General features: G+C 35.6%; 1 protein-coding gene across 1 annotated transcript in view; it reads left to right on the plus strand.

The window, feature by feature from the left end:
* LOC133338494 (uncharacterized) overlaps nucleotides 1-21,132 on the plus strand; it is a 62,390-nt gene that overhangs the window by 21,652 nt on the left and 19,606 nt on the right. Inside the window, exons 3-4 of the mRNA XM_061546662.1 lie at nucleotides 15,746-15,856; nucleotides 17,730-17,825. Coding sequence (XP_061402646.1) covers nucleotides 15,746-15,856; nucleotides 17,730-17,825 — 207 coding nt within the window. The remainder of the gene's footprint in view (nucleotides 1-15,745; nucleotides 15,857-17,729; nucleotides 17,826-21,132) is intronic.

A 21,132-nucleotide genomic window follows, 5' to 3' on the forward strand; every position in this document is an offset into this window, starting at 1 on the left:
TGGTAGATGATATATAACTTATTCAAAATACAAATAAATAAACTGTATACTTTTTCTGATATTAATATTCGAACATTTTCCCAACATAAATTAAAATTGTCGATCCCATGTGAATACCTCATTCCCACCTCTCTTAGTTGTGAATGTGTATAAATAGCCGATCTATGAAAATATGACCTTCTAAATCTGACCTGATTTCAATCTAATAGCCAAACTAAAATACACAACTAAATGCTTCCAGATACCCACATCATCATTTGATACATCAAATTCCCATATTTAACATATGAATTGAAACATGTTGATATGGTTCAATTGTTTTCATTGAAATATTTAGCCCTATGGAAAACAACCACAGTAAACAGGGGGAACCCCTCTTCAATCCGCTATCATCAAAATATAACAACTAGATTATTTGCAATCCACAAATAACTTGTCTTTCGTTATGGTTATTTTGATATCGGATATTTGTTTTGCCATAATATAATTTATGCACACGTACGACAAACAGACGGATTGACTAGAGTTGATCGGTCAATCGGCAGGTTGGCTGACTGATTGGTCACACATTATTACCAGTTATTCCGAACGGTGTCTTTATGTTTTCATCGATAGTTTGGCATTGTTTATAAAAAATATTTTCATATGTTCACAATTGTTTTGCCATTATGATGATTGTGATTGTCATTGTGACGATGCCGACGTCGATGACGCTGAGGAATATGACGATTTTGTAATAACCACACCACAGCACCGTAACATTGTTGTGTGTCTTTCCACACACGTCCGTTTGTTTGTCTGTATTTGTGATTGTGATGGCAGACCGTTCACCCAAACCTGGTGATGGACAACATTTTGTATGGCCGGGTGAAACTGGCCTCTTTTGATAGGCCTATAAATTGTTCGCCATTTTTTTTCTGATGCCACTGTGGTACATACAACTGGAACGTTAGCAAAGCTAATCACTGTAATCGATTTAATCGGTCTGTAAATTGTTGGAGCAATTGTAATTGTGGTGGCTCACTCACTCACTACTGTCCACAGGAAATTGCAAAATATTTGTGTTAATAATTATGAATATTGTCGGTTCGTCGGCATGTAATCTAATGTATCGTATGGTCGGTCGTATTTGGAGTATAGAGTCCATATTTTTTGTTGTTCAGTACTTATGTGGAGAATTAATACATATATGTGTGTATGTATGGTTTCAATTAATTTAGCAATAGAGCAATTGCTACTTTGGACTACGCCCTTCTATAAAAACGATATCTAAACAATAGAGTCTTTGGCGTTGTAATTGACCCCAATTAGAAAATTATTAAAAATGAGGAATTTAAACAAATCTAGTTAAGGAAATTTTCAAAATTAGGGAAAAATCCACGTCTAATGATTGGCTTTGAAAAATCTATTCAAAAATTCCAAGCCTAAAAAGAAACTTAAGGGAACCAGGAAGAGTACATGTCTGGCTCTCGTACGAACTAGGATTATTGTCTTCGCTCTAAAATTAACAAAATGGTGGACCTTTCAAAAAATATTTTTGGAAAATCGCTGATTTTTAACCAAACCCCAAGTTAAAAAATAAGGAATATCTTCACCGATTGGCTTTAATCTAGTTCATACGATAGCTATACTCTCACAGAGAAACGTGTAAAAATTTGAAATCGATTGGGTTATTAGTTTTAGAGTTATCTTGCCCGCCATTCGCAAAAAAATGTTTAGAGAAAAACGCGTTTAAAGTTTGAGAAGCCCTTCAGTCGTCACTTGATGCTGACACAATAAATCGGCTAAATCTTCAAGAGTTCTTGAGATTTTAATTTGAAATTTTGTAGGGACATTCTTTAATTAGTGTAGATTCGAATTATATCAACAACATTTTTGACCCCGAGAATGGGGGGGAAGAAAATGAAGAAAATGATGTGCAAGACGTATGATCTATTAGAAGGTATTTGAAAGATAAATCCAATCTATTAGAACTACCATCCGTACTGTGAGTGGATGTTTATGGTTAGAGAAATGTTCAATCATTTCAGCTTAAGGGCGTATTTTCTGCTACCAAAAGATGCAGTTGTGTACTTAGTTGACGCATTAGACCCTGGTTTCCGAAAAGCTCGACGGTCAACAGCAATTCCTCCTCTCTTAAAAGTGTGTGCAGCTCTGAGTTTTTTTTGCGGAGGAAATGACTTCAATCTTGGCATGGCTCAATCCACAATGTCGGTGGTTTGTGACCGAAAATTATAGGCGATGTACTTGACCATAACTGGAACCTCATGGAACATTTCAAAGCGATCATCGCTATATTTCCGTCCACCACTGTGGTAATGAGTTACTAAATAATATCTGAATACATAAGCACCTGTAAATATTTAAGTGTAACTCCCACATCCGAGTACATACGACCATATAATTGATATCAATCTAAAGGCCAACCACATCTCTTGGCTATACTATCAACTTCTCGGGTCTAAGTCCGTCAGGAGTAATTATATACGCCATAGAATACAAATTTTGTAATTTTTCACACAAAAATTAGGGTCCATTTGACCCGCTACACATTTACCGATCGTTATCAAAACAGCCATGCTTATTCTTTGGCCCGATCCCCTTATCCATGTAAAAATTCGCGATGTTTGGGCCAGAATTGCGGCCTCCAGAGCGACCAGAAAATCAGACAAAAATACAGTTTTTGGTCCATTTCATTCGCTAAATATTAACCGATCTTTTCCAAAAACAATAGGGGTCTTCATTGGTCAGAACCCATCCAACATGCAAAATTTCGTTAAGATTGGTCCATAACTGTGGCCTGTATCGTGTTTACAAATTATAATGGACAGATGGACGGACGGACGGACGGACACACGTGTCTAGATCGACTAAGCTAGTCAAGATATAACGATGGGTATACTTAAATGTGGGTCTAGGACCAATATTTCGCGGCGTTACAAACTCTGGGGCTGCACAAAGCTATAATACCCTGACAACATAGTTGGGTAGGGTATAAAAACATTACTTAAAATATATACGCCTTAATATAGGTCCTTAAAAATTATTTAAAATATCTACGCCTTAATATAGGTCTTTAAAAAAATATTTAAACAATCTACGCCTTAATATAGGTCTTTAAAAAAATTATTTAAAAAATCTACGCCTTAATATAGGTCTTTAAAAAATTATTTAAAAAAATCTACGCAGTAATATAGGTCTTTAAAAAAATTATTTAAAAAATCTTCGCCTTAATATAGGTCTTCGCCTTAATATAGGTCTTTAAAAACATTATTTAAAAATCTACGCCTTAATAAAGGTCTTTCAAAAAAATTATTTAAAAAATCTACGCCTTAATATAGGTCTTTAAAAAAATTATTTAAAAAATCTGCGCCTTAATATAGGTCTTTAAAAAAATTATTTAAAAATCTACGCCTTAATATAGGCCTTTAAAAAAATATTTAAAATGTCTACGCTTTAATATAGGTCTTTAAAAAAAATATTTAAAAAATCTATACCTTAATGTAGGTCTTTAAAAAAAAATATTTTAAAAATCTACGCCTTAAGATAGGCCTTGCAAAATATTTATTTAAAAATCCACGCCTTAAGATAGGCCTTGAAAAATATTTATTTAAAAATCTACACCTTAAGATAGGCCTTGAAAAATATTTATTTAAAAATCCACACCTTAAGATAGGCCTTGAAAAATATTTATTTAAAAATCCACGCCTTAAGATAAGCCTTGAAAAATATTTATTTAAAAATCCACGCCTTAAGATAGGTCTTGAAAAATATTTATTTAAAAATCCACGCTTAAGATAGGCCTTGAAAAATATTTATTTAAAAATCCACGCCTTATTTAAAAATCCACGCCTTAAGATATGCCTTCAAAATATTTATTTCAAAATCAACGCCTTAAAACTATTTATTTAAAAAAATTACAGCCTTAAAAAATATTTATTGAAAAAAATTCCACACCTAAAAAAATTTTTATTTACAAAAATCCACGCATTAAAAAATATTTTTATTTAAAAAAATCCACACCTTAAAAAATATTTATTAAAAAAACACGTAGTACAACCACAAATACAAGAAATTAGGATATGCATTGAAAAAAAAAACTATAGATATGCATTAATAAATATATTTAAAAAACATGCTTAAAGATAGGCTTTGAAAATATATTTTGTATAACTCCATGCCATAAAATTAGCCTTGATTTTTTTTACTTTTTTAACTCCACGACTTCAGATAAAAAATTATTTTTTTAAATTCCAAGCCTTAACATTGTCTTTGAAAAAAAATTTTAAAAAATTACCCCTTAAGATAGACCTTGAAAAAAACAATTTTTAATTCACGGCTTATTATATGCCACGCTTTTGAATAATCTTTGAAATATATTTATCTTCCTGTAAAAAATATTAATACCCCAAGTAAAAAAAAATTACATTCTTATCTAAAACCACTTACAAAATAATTAAAGTTACATAAAAAACGTTTATGAAATAAACAAATGAATCGCATTTTTAGTGACATTTACAAAATACCCACATTTTTTGTCAAATAGTTTTTCTTAGCCAATAGAAGAAAAAACCTGAGTCATTATTAGCCCATAAACATTGTGGCTTAATGAAATATTAAAAAATTACTGTGACTAAATTTTTCACCCAAGAAGCAGAAAAAGAAAAAAAAAATAATTTCACTTTTTTTCAACTAATTTTTAAACCCATTCGCCAACGACCTTAGATAACAAGTGGAAAGAGCAGCAACAACAATAGAATGGAAATTTTTTGAATTTTTTTTTTCTAAGGTGACAGACAAATAAAATCACTTGGTAATGGATATTTCTTACAATTTAGTTGTCACATAGTCATAAATTATGAGTTACCTATCTAGCACCGAACTCAAAAAGAAAAAAAAATAATTTAAGTTGCCCAACTTCGTTTGTAGGGCTCTGCCATATGGGAGTGGGTGAAGGGTAAATTTAATGGGTACGGAGTATGCAAAATGACTTGGAACTTCTCTTGGTGCAGCTATTAAAAATTACTTTATGGTGTGACTAAAATTAAATCGGTTAGGCTTTACAAATGACTTGATTACCTTACCCTAGCCTCCCTAAATAAAGGGAGGAAATAATTATGATTTGAGCCCGTGGATTTCAAATGTTTTTTGCTTTTTTTAATTTCTAATTATTTTATTTTGACAAAATATTTGGATTGCTTAAAAGCACACACACACAGACATAAATAGAGATTATGTTGCTTTTCCAAAGTCGTTGTTTTTAATGAATTGTGCTTCTAATGACCTCCCACAGAGGTGGGTTCCCAACAACATCTAAGCTTGACTATTTTTTTATGCAATTTTATTTACATAAATATTTATTGTAGCTGGGTGGCCGGTCACACTTTGGTCGCTCAGACAGCTTCTGACACTTGGCTGTCATTGACCACCACCGTCACCATCATATCTCACCGCACACACATCTGCTGCAACTAATTAGATTGTTTTCCTCACTGTAAACAAATTTTGAAAGTGTGGTAATTTAAATTGAAGTGGCATGTATGGAAATTGTAATTAAAAAACATGAATTTCACAAACTTTAATTTTGCAATTTGTCAACAAATGTCATTTGAATTAAAAAACTGGATTACCGGTTTGTTTGGAGATTTATTTGCCATGCCTGAGTTAGGTGTGAAGAAATTGAGGATTTTTTTAGACACAGAGCTTAGTTTTTAAAATAAATTTAAAAAAAAAATCCGGACTTTAAAAAAATATATAGACGTTGCAATAAATTTATTTTTCCAAAATTAAATAAAGAAACAAAATTTTTTAAATAAAAATGTGTTAATACACCTTAAAACTTATATAAACAGACAATTTTTTTTTAATTAATGATAATTTTTATATATAATAATTTTTATATATACATATTTTTTTAAAAATATTCTATCATTGTTCTAGAGGTTTTAATAAATTATTTTATTTCGAAAAATAAATATCAAAATGTATTTTTAAAACCGGTACAAAAATCGGTTTTTATTATCAGACAATCTGGTGAAAAATTTTATGAATCAGGATTTATCAAAAAATTGAAGTCCACTCGACACTTCTTCATAATCTGCTACTTATACGAAATACACTAGTTTTAATATATGTAAGAGTTTCTGAGCAAGGATCGACGAAAATGTCTTGTCTTTGTGGAATATTTGGAGGAAAATTCGAGATAGAAGAGGGATTTTTTTACAAAAATATTCCTCATTTGATTTGACTGAAGACATCTCATCTCGATCATACCCCCCGCAAACAAAGATATACAACTTTATCTTCATGGACCTTAGATTTACCAGCAAAAAAATTATTCCCTCCGAAACGCAAGAACTTAACCTAAGTTAGAAAATTGAGCTATGGTCTTGACGAAGGGCTGAAGTCACTTAAAAAATTGAGCGTGTGAACATCAAAGTACCTATAAATGGACTGAACAAATTTCAATAAGATAATTTCAACTTACAGTCAACTTGGTTTAAAAACCTTTCTGAAATCCTCAAAATACAGAAAATTAAGGTTACCCTTATATAGGACCTATACCAAATCGAGGACAAATATATTCATATTTTTTATTGAAAAAAAAAAACACGCCTTACGTAAGATATGCCTTAAAATATGTATTTAATTATGCACGCCCTAAGATATGCTATAAAAATCTTTATTTAAATATGAATTTCGTAAGATATTCAATACGCTTGAAAAGCATGTATTGAAAAATCCACGCCATAAGATTTACCTTGAAAAATATTTATTAAAAATATCCCACTTTTGATAGGCTCGAAAACCCTATGCCTTAAAATATGACTTGAAAATATTTATTTAAAAATTCACACTTTAAGAAATGCTTAAATAAATCTACGCCCTAAGATATGACTTCAAAAATGTTTATTGAAAAATTCACGACTTACACCTTGCAAAATATTTATTTAAAATTCAAGCCTTGAGATATGCCTTGAAAAATATGTATTTAAAATCCACGTACACCTTATAATATGCCGTTAAAAATTCAAGTCTTATGATATACCTTTAAGATTGACCTTTAACATATTTCTTAAAAAAAAACACACACATCTAGAGACAGTCTTTAAAAAATATTTACTAAAAAACGCACGCCTAACGATAGACCTTTTTAAAGAATCCACGAATTAAGTAATGACTTAAAAATATTTACTGAAAATCCATGCCTTAAAAATATCAAAAATATTTTTTTAAAAATCAACGCCTTAAGATAGACCTTTAAAGTATTTGATAAAGAATCAACGCCTTAAAATAGGCATATAAATGTTTTTTATCTACGCCTGATGATAGACCTTGAAAACATTTATTAAAAACATTTATTCACGCCTTAAGACACCCCTTACTCAATATTTATTTAAAAGTTTCGACTTAAGGGAACCCCACCCATTCTCGGTTTCAAAAAATTCAAGTTTTTTTATTTTGATTTAATTCGAACCTATACTAATTCAAGAATGTCCCTATAAATTGTCAAGTGAAAATCTTAACATTTTTTGAAGATATAGCCGATTTATGGTGTTAGCATCAAGTGACAGCAAGAGTGCATCTCAAACTTTAAACGCGTTTTCTTAAGTAGAGCTTAAAAAATATTTTTTTAAAAATCCACGCCTTATTAAATTGTCTACCCATTAATCCGACAAATAGAGAGCCTTTTTGCTACGAGTTGAGAAGAAAACTCGAATCAGGATCTGCTGGCTATACCTAAATGGTCTTTTGAAGAGGAAGAAAATTTTGTTCATAAATAAATTGAAGGAAAAAACCCTTAAAAATTCTATTTCTTTTAAAATAAATCAAAAATGCTTCAAGAGTAAATAGTTTTGTTCGTAAACCAAAGCGGAAATACATCGAAATACACACACACATTATCATACGCATCCCAAACCTCCCACACACACACATGTTATGACATGAAGTGACGGATTAGAAGAACTGTTGAGGATAGGAACATTCTGCGCGACTGTCTGTTTGGATTTAGGTCGGGTCTCTCTACGGTCCATGCCTTAACGGCTTTTAGTAGCTTCGTTGGAAAAGGTTTCGATAGGAGATACGGAACTATAGCTGTGTCGTTAGATATTGCCAAGGCTTTTGACTCAGTCTGGCATGATGGAATTTTATATAAATTCCAATCGTTTGGCTTTGATAATCAAATATGTAGAATGGTCGCTAGTTTCCTTAGAGGTCGTGTTTTTAGATTGAGGGTGAGCCAACGCCCGATTTTTGCTGGTGTTCCTCAGGGTTCTTTGCTCGGTCCTATGTTGTACAATAATTTTTCGTGCAACATTCCGCCTCCTCCCCCTGGTGATCTTCTTTTGACCAATGCCGATGACGTCCTGTTAGCATTTTCTGGTCCACTTGCTAGGGCGGTTAATGGGCGCGCTAACGAGTACCTTGATGCACTTCATCGGTACTTCGTTAGATGGCATCTTAAGCTGAATGTAGGAAAATGTAGCGCTGCGGTCTTCCTTGGTAGGCCAGGTGTTGTTTATCCTAATTTTAGGACGTTTCAGTCGGTTCTGAAAATAGGTTCGTAGCAGGTTTCAGTATCGGATTAGCTGAAATACTTGGGGGTAGTATTTCAGAATAGGTTCGATTTTATCCGCCATGTAGACTACATCCTCAATAGGGCGAAAGGTACGTTTTGAATTAATAAAATGGTCGCAGGCTAAAATCGTAAAAACTTGAAGTGACATGAAGCTTTTGTGGGCGAAACCTAGAAAAGATGAACAAAATCGAATACAATTTGTTAAAAAAAAAATGTAGGAAAATGTAGCGTTGCGGTTTTCCTTGGTAGGCCAGTATCGGATAAGCTGAAATACTTGGGGGTAGTATTTCAGGAAAGGTTCGATTTTATCCGCCATGTAGACTACATCCTCAATAGGGCGAAAGGTCTCTTCTTCAGATATAGGGGAGGGTCTTGCGGATGAGAGGTAGTCTTTCCCAGGAGGTTAGGCTCTTGATCTACCGGCAGGTGATCAGGCCTACCATTGCCTATGCTTTTCCTGTCTGGTATGGCATTTCGTCACATCAGATGGAAAGGTTAAGCCTCTTGGAAAGGAAAATACTATCCTCTTGTCTGCGGTTACGCCCTTTTCGGTTAGAGGACGGTTCCTTTAGGAGGCACTCTTGTAGGTCGATCTATGAAAAGGCACAGATTGATAGGATTGATGTCTTCATGGTTAGGTGTGAATCTCGCATTTTTAGACAGATGTCAGTTTGTTGAGAATAGCATCGTTGAGGACTTAATTTGTAGTGCGGAGGGATCGGATCGACTGCGTGCTCGGAAGCACCTGCCGCCCGCAGCCCTTGCTAGACTGAACACTAGGAACATGCTCTACGGAGAGGAGGGTCTTCTGTTTTACCACAGAAGAGCCTTCTCTTCGGACTGGAGCAATTTGGTATACAATACCGCCCAGCGCACCTAAGTTAGTTTAAGTTATTGTAAATATATTTAGTTTTAAGATTTCAAATTAGTTATACGTTTTTCATAGCCCTTTTTTTAATTATTCTATTTTTCCGGGGCATAGTTTGTAGGTGGTGCCATAGGGCAAAGACTTAGTGAGTTGGTTGTGTCCTCTGCTAAGCCGAGACACTTTTTGTTAAGGGTAAAGTAGGCGCTGAATAAGTGCATGATAAGTTACGACGTAAGATAGGTTTAAGCCGTTTAACCTGTTATAGATGTAAGGTTTGAATTAATAAAATTGCCGTAGGCTAAAATCTTGAAGTGACATGAAGCTCTTTCGTGGTCGAAACCTAGAAAAGATGAAAAAAAATTCGAATACAATTTGTTAAGAAAAAAATCAGAAAAAAATTTTGAGTCCATTTTTTATATCGATGGGTCCTAATCGCTTTAAAAAAGATTTTTAAAAAAATAAAAATTTAATATCGGTGCGAAATGGGTTAAAAAGTAGCTGTTTCTAAAGAACACAACACATCATCTGTATCTATCCATTATGTTAACTATTTTCAATGACCTACTTCAAACTTCAAAAAGTATATAAATAGACCAGCAATGTGGACCGGATCGCCTAGTACCATGTCTTCAAGAAAAAAATGAAAGTCATATTCTTCATAACTAAAAAAATTCCTTGTAAGAAGCAACAAATAAAACAATCAGTTCTTACACCAACAAATAATTCCCCATGGGAAAAAGTCACTTCTAAATTAAGTTACCTAATACAAAACAACAATAACAACATATTTAGGAAAATTCCATTAACACCTCGTTGAATTTTCTTTCCTATCTACACACTAAAAAAGTAATATTAATGTTCTAAAGAATTTCACCAACCAGCTGTAATAACAAACTCAACAAATAACAACAAAAACAAATCCCTCACATGATTCATACAAAGAGACACAACAAATTGTCATACCAAAAATTGAAACAAGAAGAAGAAAAAGTGGAGAAAAACAACAGAAAAATGCCAAAGAAAATATACTTACCATGCAACTGTCATATCCCAACAAGTATGTGCCTCACATACAAACCTACACACATACTCACACATGTATGTACATGTTTATGTTTAATGAACACTTTTTGATCTAAAGTTCAAGTTAAATGGTTCATAACATTGACTAGACAAGACTAGAAATCTTCGTTAGGGTTGTCATAGCTCTCTTGTTGTTGTTGCACACGCGCACGCATCAACAACAACATTTTGGTCGTGCTCAAAGTTTTGCTTGTTGGTTGGTATGCCCCAACGAACAAACGAACGAACATCACGTCAGCGCACTCCATTCATCAGTTTCGGTTGGAACGTTTTAACGTTTTCTGTAAGCGAAAGTGTTTCACTGCCAAAAACAATAATAACACGCACAGACACAAATACACACACACTCAATCGCTCGCTCGCTAACTCATAAACTTGACGAAGTAGCGTTTTAACAGTTAAAAGTTGGTCAAAACAAAAAAAAAATGCCTGAACAACCAAAAAATGTTGTTGTAGTGGCAGCAGCAACAGCAACTAACATCATTTCCACGTTGAGAGTAGCTGACACAGTGGTTTGGCGTGGGTTTCCAATTGTTTGGAAAGGGATAGAGAGGAAGTGAGGGTACTAAAAGCTTTGATATTCATTTGAATGGAGTAGCTATGTTTTGTGGGCTTTTACGAGGTCTAATCAAACAATTTAAAACTTGTATACACTACCTCTCCCAATTTTGGGGGAGGGACCAGAGTTGATGAAATGATGGACCTTTATATCGAAAAATTGCACGAAATCTATGGTTAGTATAAATTTTAAGGTCTGTTAAGTTTTAGATCACCCAGGATTCACCATTATGTTTCTATTATGTATATGTTTTTACCAAAAAAATATGCCATACAGACCCCATGTTCGGATTTAATGTACATAGGTTTGGTAAAAATATTGCGATGATGCATTATGCAGAATAACCCATATTCTACATATAAAATTTCAGATTTTTAAAAAATTTCACACTTTGTGGGACAGATTTGAGAAAAAATAATAGAAAATCAGTGAGCGGAGCAGCATAGTCGGACGGGGCCGACCGTATGATACCCTACACAACTTTCACGAAAATCTAACTTTCTGTGGCTTGGGCAATATTTCGCGCTATTTGCACCCTTTGGACCGACTAGAGGTCAACAGCACATCTTCTTTAGACTGACATATTTTCAGAATATTACTAATATTCAGTACAGCCCTTTTAATTACTTGTCCTGATTCCCTTCACAGTGGGTTATGTTGTGATGTTCGGCTTTCAATTGTGGCCTATAGATCGACTCGAAAAAAAAAACAAAAAATTAAGTTTTCGGTCCAGCTCATCCCAATATTATTATGTGAGCATCACCGAAAATTAAAGGCGTTGTCCTTGACCGTAAGTGGAACCTAGTGGAAAATTTTAAAGCGATCATCGCTATATTTCCGCCTTCTATTGTGGTAATTGTTTATTAAATAATATCTGAATACATAAGCACCTGTAAATATTTACATGTAACTCCCACATACGAGTACATACAACAATACAATTGGAATCAATTTAAAGCCCAACCACTCGTCTAGGATATACTATCGACTTATCGGCTCTATGTCCTTCAGGAGTTATTATATACGCCATAGAATACAGATTTTATATTTTTTCACACAAAAGTAAGGGTCCATTTGACCCGCTAAATATTGACCGATCTTTATCAAAACAGGCATGCTTATTTATTGGCCCAATCCCCTTCTCCATGTAAAACTTCGCGATGTTTGGGCCGTAATTGCAGCCTTTGGAGCGTCCTGGAAATCAAACAAAAATAAAGTTTTTGGTCCATTTCATCCCCTAAATATTATGCGATCTTTACCAATAGGGGTCTTCATTGGCCAGAACCCATCCTACATGCAAAATTTCGTGAAGATTGGTCCATAACTGTGGCCTGAATCGTGTTTACAAATTATAATGGACAGAGAGACGGACGGACACACATGTCTAGATCGACTCAGCTCAGTCTTTTGGGGCTGCACAGAGCTATAATACCCTGCCAACATAGTTGTGTAGTCTATAAATAGGATTCCATCTTCGGATCTGATATAGGTGTGCTAAAAATATCTCTATGTCCTATTCAAAAAAAATTATATTGGATTTACGCCTGATTTATAAATTTTCAAAATGTTGACAATGTGTCTGGGATGTACAGAAAAGAGTGGGCCTATAATCTAAGATTCGGATTTAATATAGACTTGGTAAAACTATAACGATATACCTCGGGTATTCCATCCGCTTCATATGCAATTTACAAGTTTAAAAATGTTTACCCTTTGCGGAGGAAATACCATATAGATTGGACTGATGTTTCGCATCTTCAAACTTGATCTATGTTTGGTAAAATATTACTTTTGAATACAATTTTTTATTCTCTTCGAGAGGAAATAAAAAGCCAGTCAGTCGGACGGAAATGTTAAAATTGCCATCAAATTGTCTAAAACGGATTTGGTTCAGTGTATATGCCATAATTAGCCCTGAGACTGGCCTATTAGGGCCTGTTACAAAAAATGAACCGTTTATTTATTCACCAATAACTATTTGTCCTCTTCAAAGTAATCGGTCTTCGGTCGGATGATTGAGCTTTGGATTCAATGTTATAGCCTTAGGTCTTCTATGTGCAGAAACATACCCTATCCATAGAAAAGAGGATATGGTATATTTTCAATAGGAGCTATCTTCAATGTATGCCTTTGCTATATTAAGATGAAGTCTTCTGTCGATAAAATAGGCATTCTATTAACAGAACAGTTCTTTTTTTCCAAAGGAGAGGTCTTCGATCCACATAAGAGTTATTTTTTTCAAAGAAGATGTCTTCGAACCACGCAAGAGGTCTTCTATTTATAGAAAAGGTCTTTCATCTGTAAGACAGGTGTTCTACCTTTACAAGAGGTCTTCTATCTATAGAAAAGTTCTTCTATCTCTAAAACAGGTTTTGGACACCTGTTCTTCGATCCACAAAAGAGTTCTTTTTTTCAAAGAAGAGGTATTCGAACCACGCTAGATGTTTTCTATTTATAGAAAATATATTCCATCTCTAGGACAGGTGTTCTATCCTTAAAAGAGGTATTCTATCCATAAAAGAGGTCTTCTACCTATTGAAGAGTTATTTTTTTCAAAGATGAGGTCTTCGAACCTCGGAAGAGGTCTTATATCTGTAGAAAAGCTCTTCTATCCCTAGAAAAGGTGTCAGGAGAGGTATTCGATCCACAGAAGAGTTCTTTGTTTATCAAGGAAGAGGTCTGCGACCCACGCAAGAGGTATTCTATCTATTGAAAAGGTCTTCCATCTGTAGGACAGATCTTCTATCTTTACAAGAGGTCTTCTATCCATAGAAGGGGTCTTCTACCGATTACATAGGTCATCAATTTATAGAAGAGGTCATCTACCTATAGAAGAGTACTTTTCAGTACTTTCAAAGATGAGGTTTTCGAATCTCGGAAGAGGTTTTCTATCTATAGAAAAGTTCTTCTATCTCTAGAGCAGGTGTTCTATCCCTAGAATAGGTGTTCTATCCATAGAATAGATCTTCTACCTATAGAAGAGATATTCTATCTATAGTAGATGTCTTCTATTTCTAAAAGAGATCTTCCATCCGTAGAAGATGTCTTATACCCACAAAAGAGGTCTTATATCCGTAGAAGAGGTATTCAACAAAGTACAACAAAGAGGTCCACGTTTTGGTATAGCCCCATATAATGGGGAGTTTGGGCACGTTTTTTAAATTAACTGTAATTTGATATTTTGGCTTCTCATGGGGTTTCAAATATTCTTACCAAAAATATAAATATTCCGAACTTTGGGAAGTTTGGGCACAGTTTTCAACCAATATGGCTTACATTTTAGATTTTGTCATTTCATTGGGATTCAAATATTCTTACCAAAAATTTTCAATATTGGTCCAAAATTTCGATATGTGGAGGAGTTGTGTCACAGTTTTCAACCAAAATTGTATATTTTTCAACCGAATTGGCTCTACTTTGATATTTTGAGTTCTGATTACTGTTTTGTTGGTATTTTCAAGATCGTATCCCAATTTTCCTACATAAGAGGGTCTTTAGTTTGATATTCGTTTTTTTCTGGCATCAAGTTGTCGTGGCATAGCAACCATATAAAAGTCCCAATCGATTTGAATCATTTTTTATGTACACCTCAATGTAGAGGGTTTAAGAAGTTCGACCCATCCGAACTTCATTTTCTTTATGAATTGATTTCTTTTTATAAGAGGTGTTTTGTCCCCAGAAGGGCTCTTCTGTCCTTAGAAGTGGTATTTTCTCCTCGGAAGTGGTCGTATGTCTACAGAAGTGGTCTATTGTCCACAGAAGTGGTCCTCGGATCACATAAGATGTCTTCTGACCACAGAAGAGGATTTTTTGTTAAATACATTTTTATAAACATCTTCTTCTAAAATATTTATGTCAATCGAAAGAAATTGAAGCTCAGCCGATCTCATACCTTACTATCTCATAATTATTTATTTCAGATTTTATATTTTTATTTAGATTTTTTTGAATTTTATGAGCATTCAAAAAAATAAAATTTGATTTTTATTATTATTTTTCAAATATTTTATCGTCTACAAATCACTGTCTTTGTAGTCGACTATTGAAAACAACAAAAACAACAAGAAAACAAAACAAAGAAATTCACAAAAAAAGAAAACACAACAAAACCTAAATACAGCTACCTCTTAGGTCCAAAAAAGAAAAGAAAAAGAACCGTTTTACTCATTTAAATGGAATAACTAATACAAAAAAACTTTTGACATGAATGGGTTTTGAGATGACGGCGAGACGAGGCAAACCGAAGGGGCAACATTATTGAGACTTGTTGATCTATTGTTACCATTTTTTTTTTTTTTTTTTTGCTACCAAAATTTCTTCTGAACTTCTCCAAACTGTTGATTTTTTTTTAGTCTTCTCGAAACAAAATCTTAACTGTTTTTGTGTGTCGAATTTGAAATATTGAAGTTGAAATAGTTTTTTGTTTTAATTTTTTTCGCTTGATTATGCCAATTGTTGTTTGCAAATCATTTTATAACTGCGCTGACCCTAATTTCCATCCCACAACGTTGACATTTGACATTTTTATTGGTGGAGTTGGTTTGCTCAATCAATTGTTTGCCAATATTTATGTGGAATTTTATTTCAATATTGTTTTTTAAATCTTTTTTTAATTCAAAAATTATTAATTTGTATTTTTTGTATTTCTTTCCAGACTGATGTTATTCACGAATTACGTCCTCGATCCATGGATTGTGCCATGGATTCGGGTGTTTCATTAAACGGTGACAATGGTTGTAATTCCGATGCCGGTGAAAGTCAACAGGTAAGGAGGGGAAACGGGAAATAAACGGAAAATTTTAGATTAGATTTTAGTAGAATTATTGAAGACCTCATAAAGGAGATTTTCTCTCCACAGAGGAGATTTTCCATTCATAGAGACAAAATACCTCTTCTGCGAACAGAAGCTCAGAAAATCTCTTCTGTGAATTGAAAAAAAAAACTACTGACCTCTGAAGCCGATTTGTGTCTATAGAAGAGATCTTCTGTCTATAGAAGAGATCTTCTGTCTATAGAAGTGGTCATCTCTCAACAGAAGAGTTTTTCTGTGCACAGGTCTTCCGTCCCAAAAGAGGTCTTCTGTCCCCAAAGAGATCTTCAGTCAATATAAGAGGTCTATCATCAAAGAGGTCCTCAATCCACAAAGGTAGTCTTCTGTAGAAGTTGTCTTCTGTCCTCAAAAGAGATCTTCTGTCCCCAAAGAGATCTTCAGTCCGCAGAAATTGTCTTCTGTCTATAGAAGAAGTCTTCCATCTACATGAAGAGGTATTCTGTCCCCAAAGATAACTTCCATCCACAGAAGAAATATTCTGCCCACAGAAGAAGTTTTCTGAACACAGAAGAGGCCTTCTGTCCACAGACAGAAGTCGTCTATCCCCAAAAGAAGGACAGAAAAGGACAGAGGTCTTCTGTCCACAGAAGGGGTCTTCTGCCCACAGAAGATGTCTTCTGTCCACAGAAGATGTCTTCTGTCCACAGAAGATGTCTTCTGTCCACAGAAGATGTCTTCTGTCCACAGAAGATGTCTTCTGTCCACAGAAGATGTCTTCTGTCCACAGAAGATGTCTTCTGTCCACAGAAGATGTCTTCTGTCCACAGAAGATGTCTTCTGTCCCCAGAAGGGGTCTCCTGTCCCCAGAAGGGGTCTTCTGCCCACAGAAGAGGTCTTCTGCCCACAGAAAAGGTCTTATGTACACAGAAGGGGTCTTCTGTCCACAGAAAAGGTCTTCTGTCCACAGAAGAGGTCTTCTGTCCACAGAAAAGGTCTTCTGTCCACAGAAGAGGTCTTCTGTCCACAGAAGAGGTCTTCTGTCCACAGAAGAGGTCTTCTGTCCACAGAAGAGGTCTTCTGTCCACAGAAGAGGTCTTCTGTCCACAGAAGAGGTCTTCTGTCCACAGAAGAGGTCTTCTGTCCACAGAAGAGGTCTTCTGTCCACAGAAGAGGTCTTCTGTCCACAGAAGAGGTCTTCTGTCCACAGAAGAGGTCTTCTGTCCACAGAAGGGGTCTTCTGTCCACAGAAGGGGCCTTCTGTCCACAGAAGGGGTCTTCTGTCCACAGAAGGGGTCTTCTGTCCACAGAAGGGGTCTTCTGTCCACAGAAGGGGTCTTCTGTCCACAGAAGGGGTCTTCTGTCTACATAAGGGGTATTCTGTGGACAGAAGGGGTATATTCATGGAGGAGTTCTTCTGTCCACTCAAGGGGTCTTCTGCCCACAGATGAGGTCATCTGTCTTCTGTTAAGGAGAGGTCTTTTGTTCCCAGAGAAGGTCGGCAGAAGACCTCGTCTTCTACCCATAGAGGAGGCCATCTATTCATGGAGGAGTTCTTCACCCCATAGAGGAGACATTCTACCTATCAGAAATCTGCTATCCGGAAAATAGGTCAACTGTTTTAAGAAGATGTCTCCTATTTGTAAAAGAGAAATCCTACATATAGAAGAGACCATGTATTTATAGGAGGGACTTTCTTCTATTTATAAAGGGTACCTAGATTGGACTTGAAGTGCCTTGAAATATACTGAAGAAGGTCTCTATATATAGAAGAGTCCTTTAGTATATAGAATAAAACCCGTCTGTATATAGACAAGTTTTTCTTGTTGTGTTTTTTACTAATTTTATATTCCATTCTCTTTTTTTGCAGGACATGGAAGCCAGACGTTTGAAACGTGGCCATGTACTAACCGAACTATTGGAAACCGAACGTATCTATGTCAGCGAAATGAGTTCAATATTAAAGGTAAGTTTTCAAAGTCCAACAAAATCATGAACAACAACTGTTGTTGTGGACTTCAACTGAACGTTTTACGCATTCCGTTCGGTTATTTTGCCCCCCAGAGCAGCAGCGATCGACCGATCGCACAACCATTAGTTGTTACGGCCAATAAATATGTAATATTCTGTAAGGCGAATAAATTACTAACCAGCAATTAATAAAATTTATAAAGAAAAAACAACAACAACAAAAACAATAAGGCTGCTACAACAACAGCAATCAGAATCCCCAAGCAACTGTTAAACCAGAGCCAAAGAACAGAATGCAGAAAAAACCCTCCATTTATAATTGCCAAGTAATCATCATAAAACCATGAAGTATTTAACTTTTTTGTACAAAAAAAAATAGTTCTGCCAAAGGAAACCAACAACCCAATCTGAATAATGTTCATCGTTCATTATAAATAATAACACATACGCCCATCCATTCTTCGATGGTCATACAACCACGGCAGCTGCCACCACCACCTGAATGCTGTACAGCCATCCATCCATTCATCCACTGGAAGTATGGTCAGTGAACTACTTTAGTACAACAATTGTTCGGTTGGACTGAGGGGCTAACTGACAGCCTTTTTGTGTTGTGTGGGGAAGCAAAAGGTGGAGTTTTGAAAATTAAAAGAAGAACAAAAAAACTTGCAATAAATTATATTCTAGAAAACGGTAAAAAATGCAAGCTTAGCAGAAGCGAACGAAGTACGATGCAGTAGCATTTTGAAAAAAAAACAACACTAACGGCCAAGCCATAAGAAATCTTATAAAACACATTAGTTAGGTAAAGATTTGAAAAACAACAAGAAATAAAAATAACGCTGAAATGAAATAGAAATATGCAGCAGAGAAAGAAAACACAAACAACAACAACAAATAGTGTTCATGTATGCTTATGATTGCAATTAGTGCATTAAGTGATTTGTTTTGATGCTTTTTCATATTTTTTCATAACAGGGTGGTACAACAAGTTGATTAAGGGGGGACACACATTGTAGGAGGTTAGGTTAGTTCTCAATTTGGAATTCGAAAACAATTGGCAATTTTGTCCAAATAAACGTGGTATCATGGATTCATGACAAGAAACACATTCACATGCAACATTGGTTAGTTCATAACTACTTGGATTACAAATTGTAATAGACAGATGGACGGACATACATAGCTATATCGATTCAGTTACACCAAATGTATGTGTCTTCTGTCCACGGAGGAGGAGGAAATGGACGGACATACGTAGCTATATCGATTCAGTTACACGAAATGACTGTGTCTTCTGTCCATGGAGGAGGTCTTCTGTCCACATATGAAGTCTTCGGCTCACAGATGAGGTCTTCCGTCCACAGAAGAGGTCTTCTTCCCACAAAAGAGGACTTATGCCCACAAAAGTGATTTTGTGTCCGCAGAAGTAGTCGTGGGTCTACAGAAAAAGTCTTCAGTACACAGAAGTGGTCTTTTGTCCTCATAATTGGTTTTCTGTACATAGAGGTAGTCTTCTGTCCACAGAAGATGACTTCTGTCCGCCGATGTTGGCTTCTGTCCACATGAAGAGATATTCAGTACCCAAAAAAGATCTTCTGTCCGCAGCAGTACAGGGTTGCCCATATTCGACGGACCCATGTTTTTTTTTTTTTGTTTTTTTTTTTAATCAAAGAAAAAAAATAAATTTGGCGGTTGGCAATGTTAATCATTTAATTTGTTCCAAGTAGATTTGTTTACATCAATTTTTGAATATGATATCTCTCAAATGGCCGCCTCTGGTGTTAATGACGTATTGTGCCCTTTTTGCTGAATTTTCCATCGTTTTTGCCAACATTTCGGCCGGAATAGCGGCTATTTCTTCACGAATGTTGTCCTTGAGCTCTCCTACGGTCCTTGGCTTGTTAACGTAAACCGTTGACTTCAAATATCCCCACAAGAAGAAGTCAGGCGGCGTCAAATCGGGCGAACGCGGTGGACCGTCCAAATTACCACTTTTTGACATCAAACGGCCCGGAAACAAATTCTTCAGAAAATCGATTGTTATGCGACTTGTGGCGCCGATTGTTATGCGGTGGAGCGCCGTCTTGTTGAAACCAGAACTGCCTCATATGCTTTCGACGAATAATTGGCATCACAAAATTGGTCATCATGTCGCAATAACGCTCCTGATTGATGGTAACAGCATGGTCATTTTCATTTTGGAAGAACAACGGCCCAATGACCGTTTTCGCACTAACGCCGCACCAAACTGTGACTTTTTCGTCATGAAGAGGCACTTCTAGAATCTCCTGAGGATTTTCAGTGGCGTAAAACGGGAATTTTGTTTATTTACGGTCCCATTCAATGTGAAATGGGCTTCATCGGACATGATAATTTTGTTCCAAAATTGCTCGTCATCTTCGGCCATTTCGATGACTCTTTGGGCCCATTCCAATCGACTAGGCTTGTCCGCAGGCAACATTCTTTGCGTCAATTGAAATTTGTACGGGAACAAATGCAAATCAATGCGAATAATCCGTTGTAAAGTGGACCGAGACATGCCCAACTGCTGAGAACGGCGTTTTTGGGATGTTCTTGGGGCCCTCTCAACACTGGCTCGTACGGCAGCGATAATCTCGGCCGATCGACTTTTATATGGCCTCTTCGGATTAGAAAGAGCCTTGCCAGTCGAAATTTTTCGTATAAACGCTTAATTGACTTCTTCTGTTGAATGTAAATTTCAACTATTTCAGAGCGTGGCGTGTATTGGTTCATGGTAAAAGTCTGCTTGGACTGACGCTTCAAACGCGGTATGTCACTAAGCGATGTGACATCTCTGTCAAAAGTTATGGCGTTGCCAGATGGGTCCGTCGAATACGGGCAACCCTGTAGTCGTGTTTTTACAGAAGAACTCTTTTGTGCACATAAGCGGTGTTATGTCATCAGATCTTATCTTATGTCTACATGAAGAGGTATTCTGTTCCAAAAAGGTCTTCTGTCCCCAAAAAAGATCGTCTGCCCCTAAAAAAGATGGACTATTGTGTCTGGAGTATTTTGGAAAGCAAATTTTATTGCCAAACTTTCTCTCCAAAAATACTCCAGACACAATATACCAAAGTGTCGATCACCTCAAGCAAGCGCCTCGCCGAAAATGGGCCAAACTACGGCAGACCAATATTCGGGCAGCGTGTGACGGTATCATTGGCCGTTTTAAGGTCATAATTCGTGCCAAAGGTGACCAATTCGACCAAATCTAAGCTTATTCTAAAATTTGATGCTTTTTCCGACATTTTTTGCTTTCATTCAATAAAATAAAAAAA

This window comes from Musca vetustissima, unplaced genomic scaffold (assembly GCF_032173495.1).
Source record: "Musca vetustissima isolate MV318-11 ecotype Yass unplaced genomic scaffold, APGP_CSIRO_Mvet_v1 utg40789, whole genome shotgun sequence".
Lineage (NCBI taxonomy): Eukaryota > Metazoa > Arthropoda > Insecta > Diptera > Muscidae > Musca > Musca vetustissima.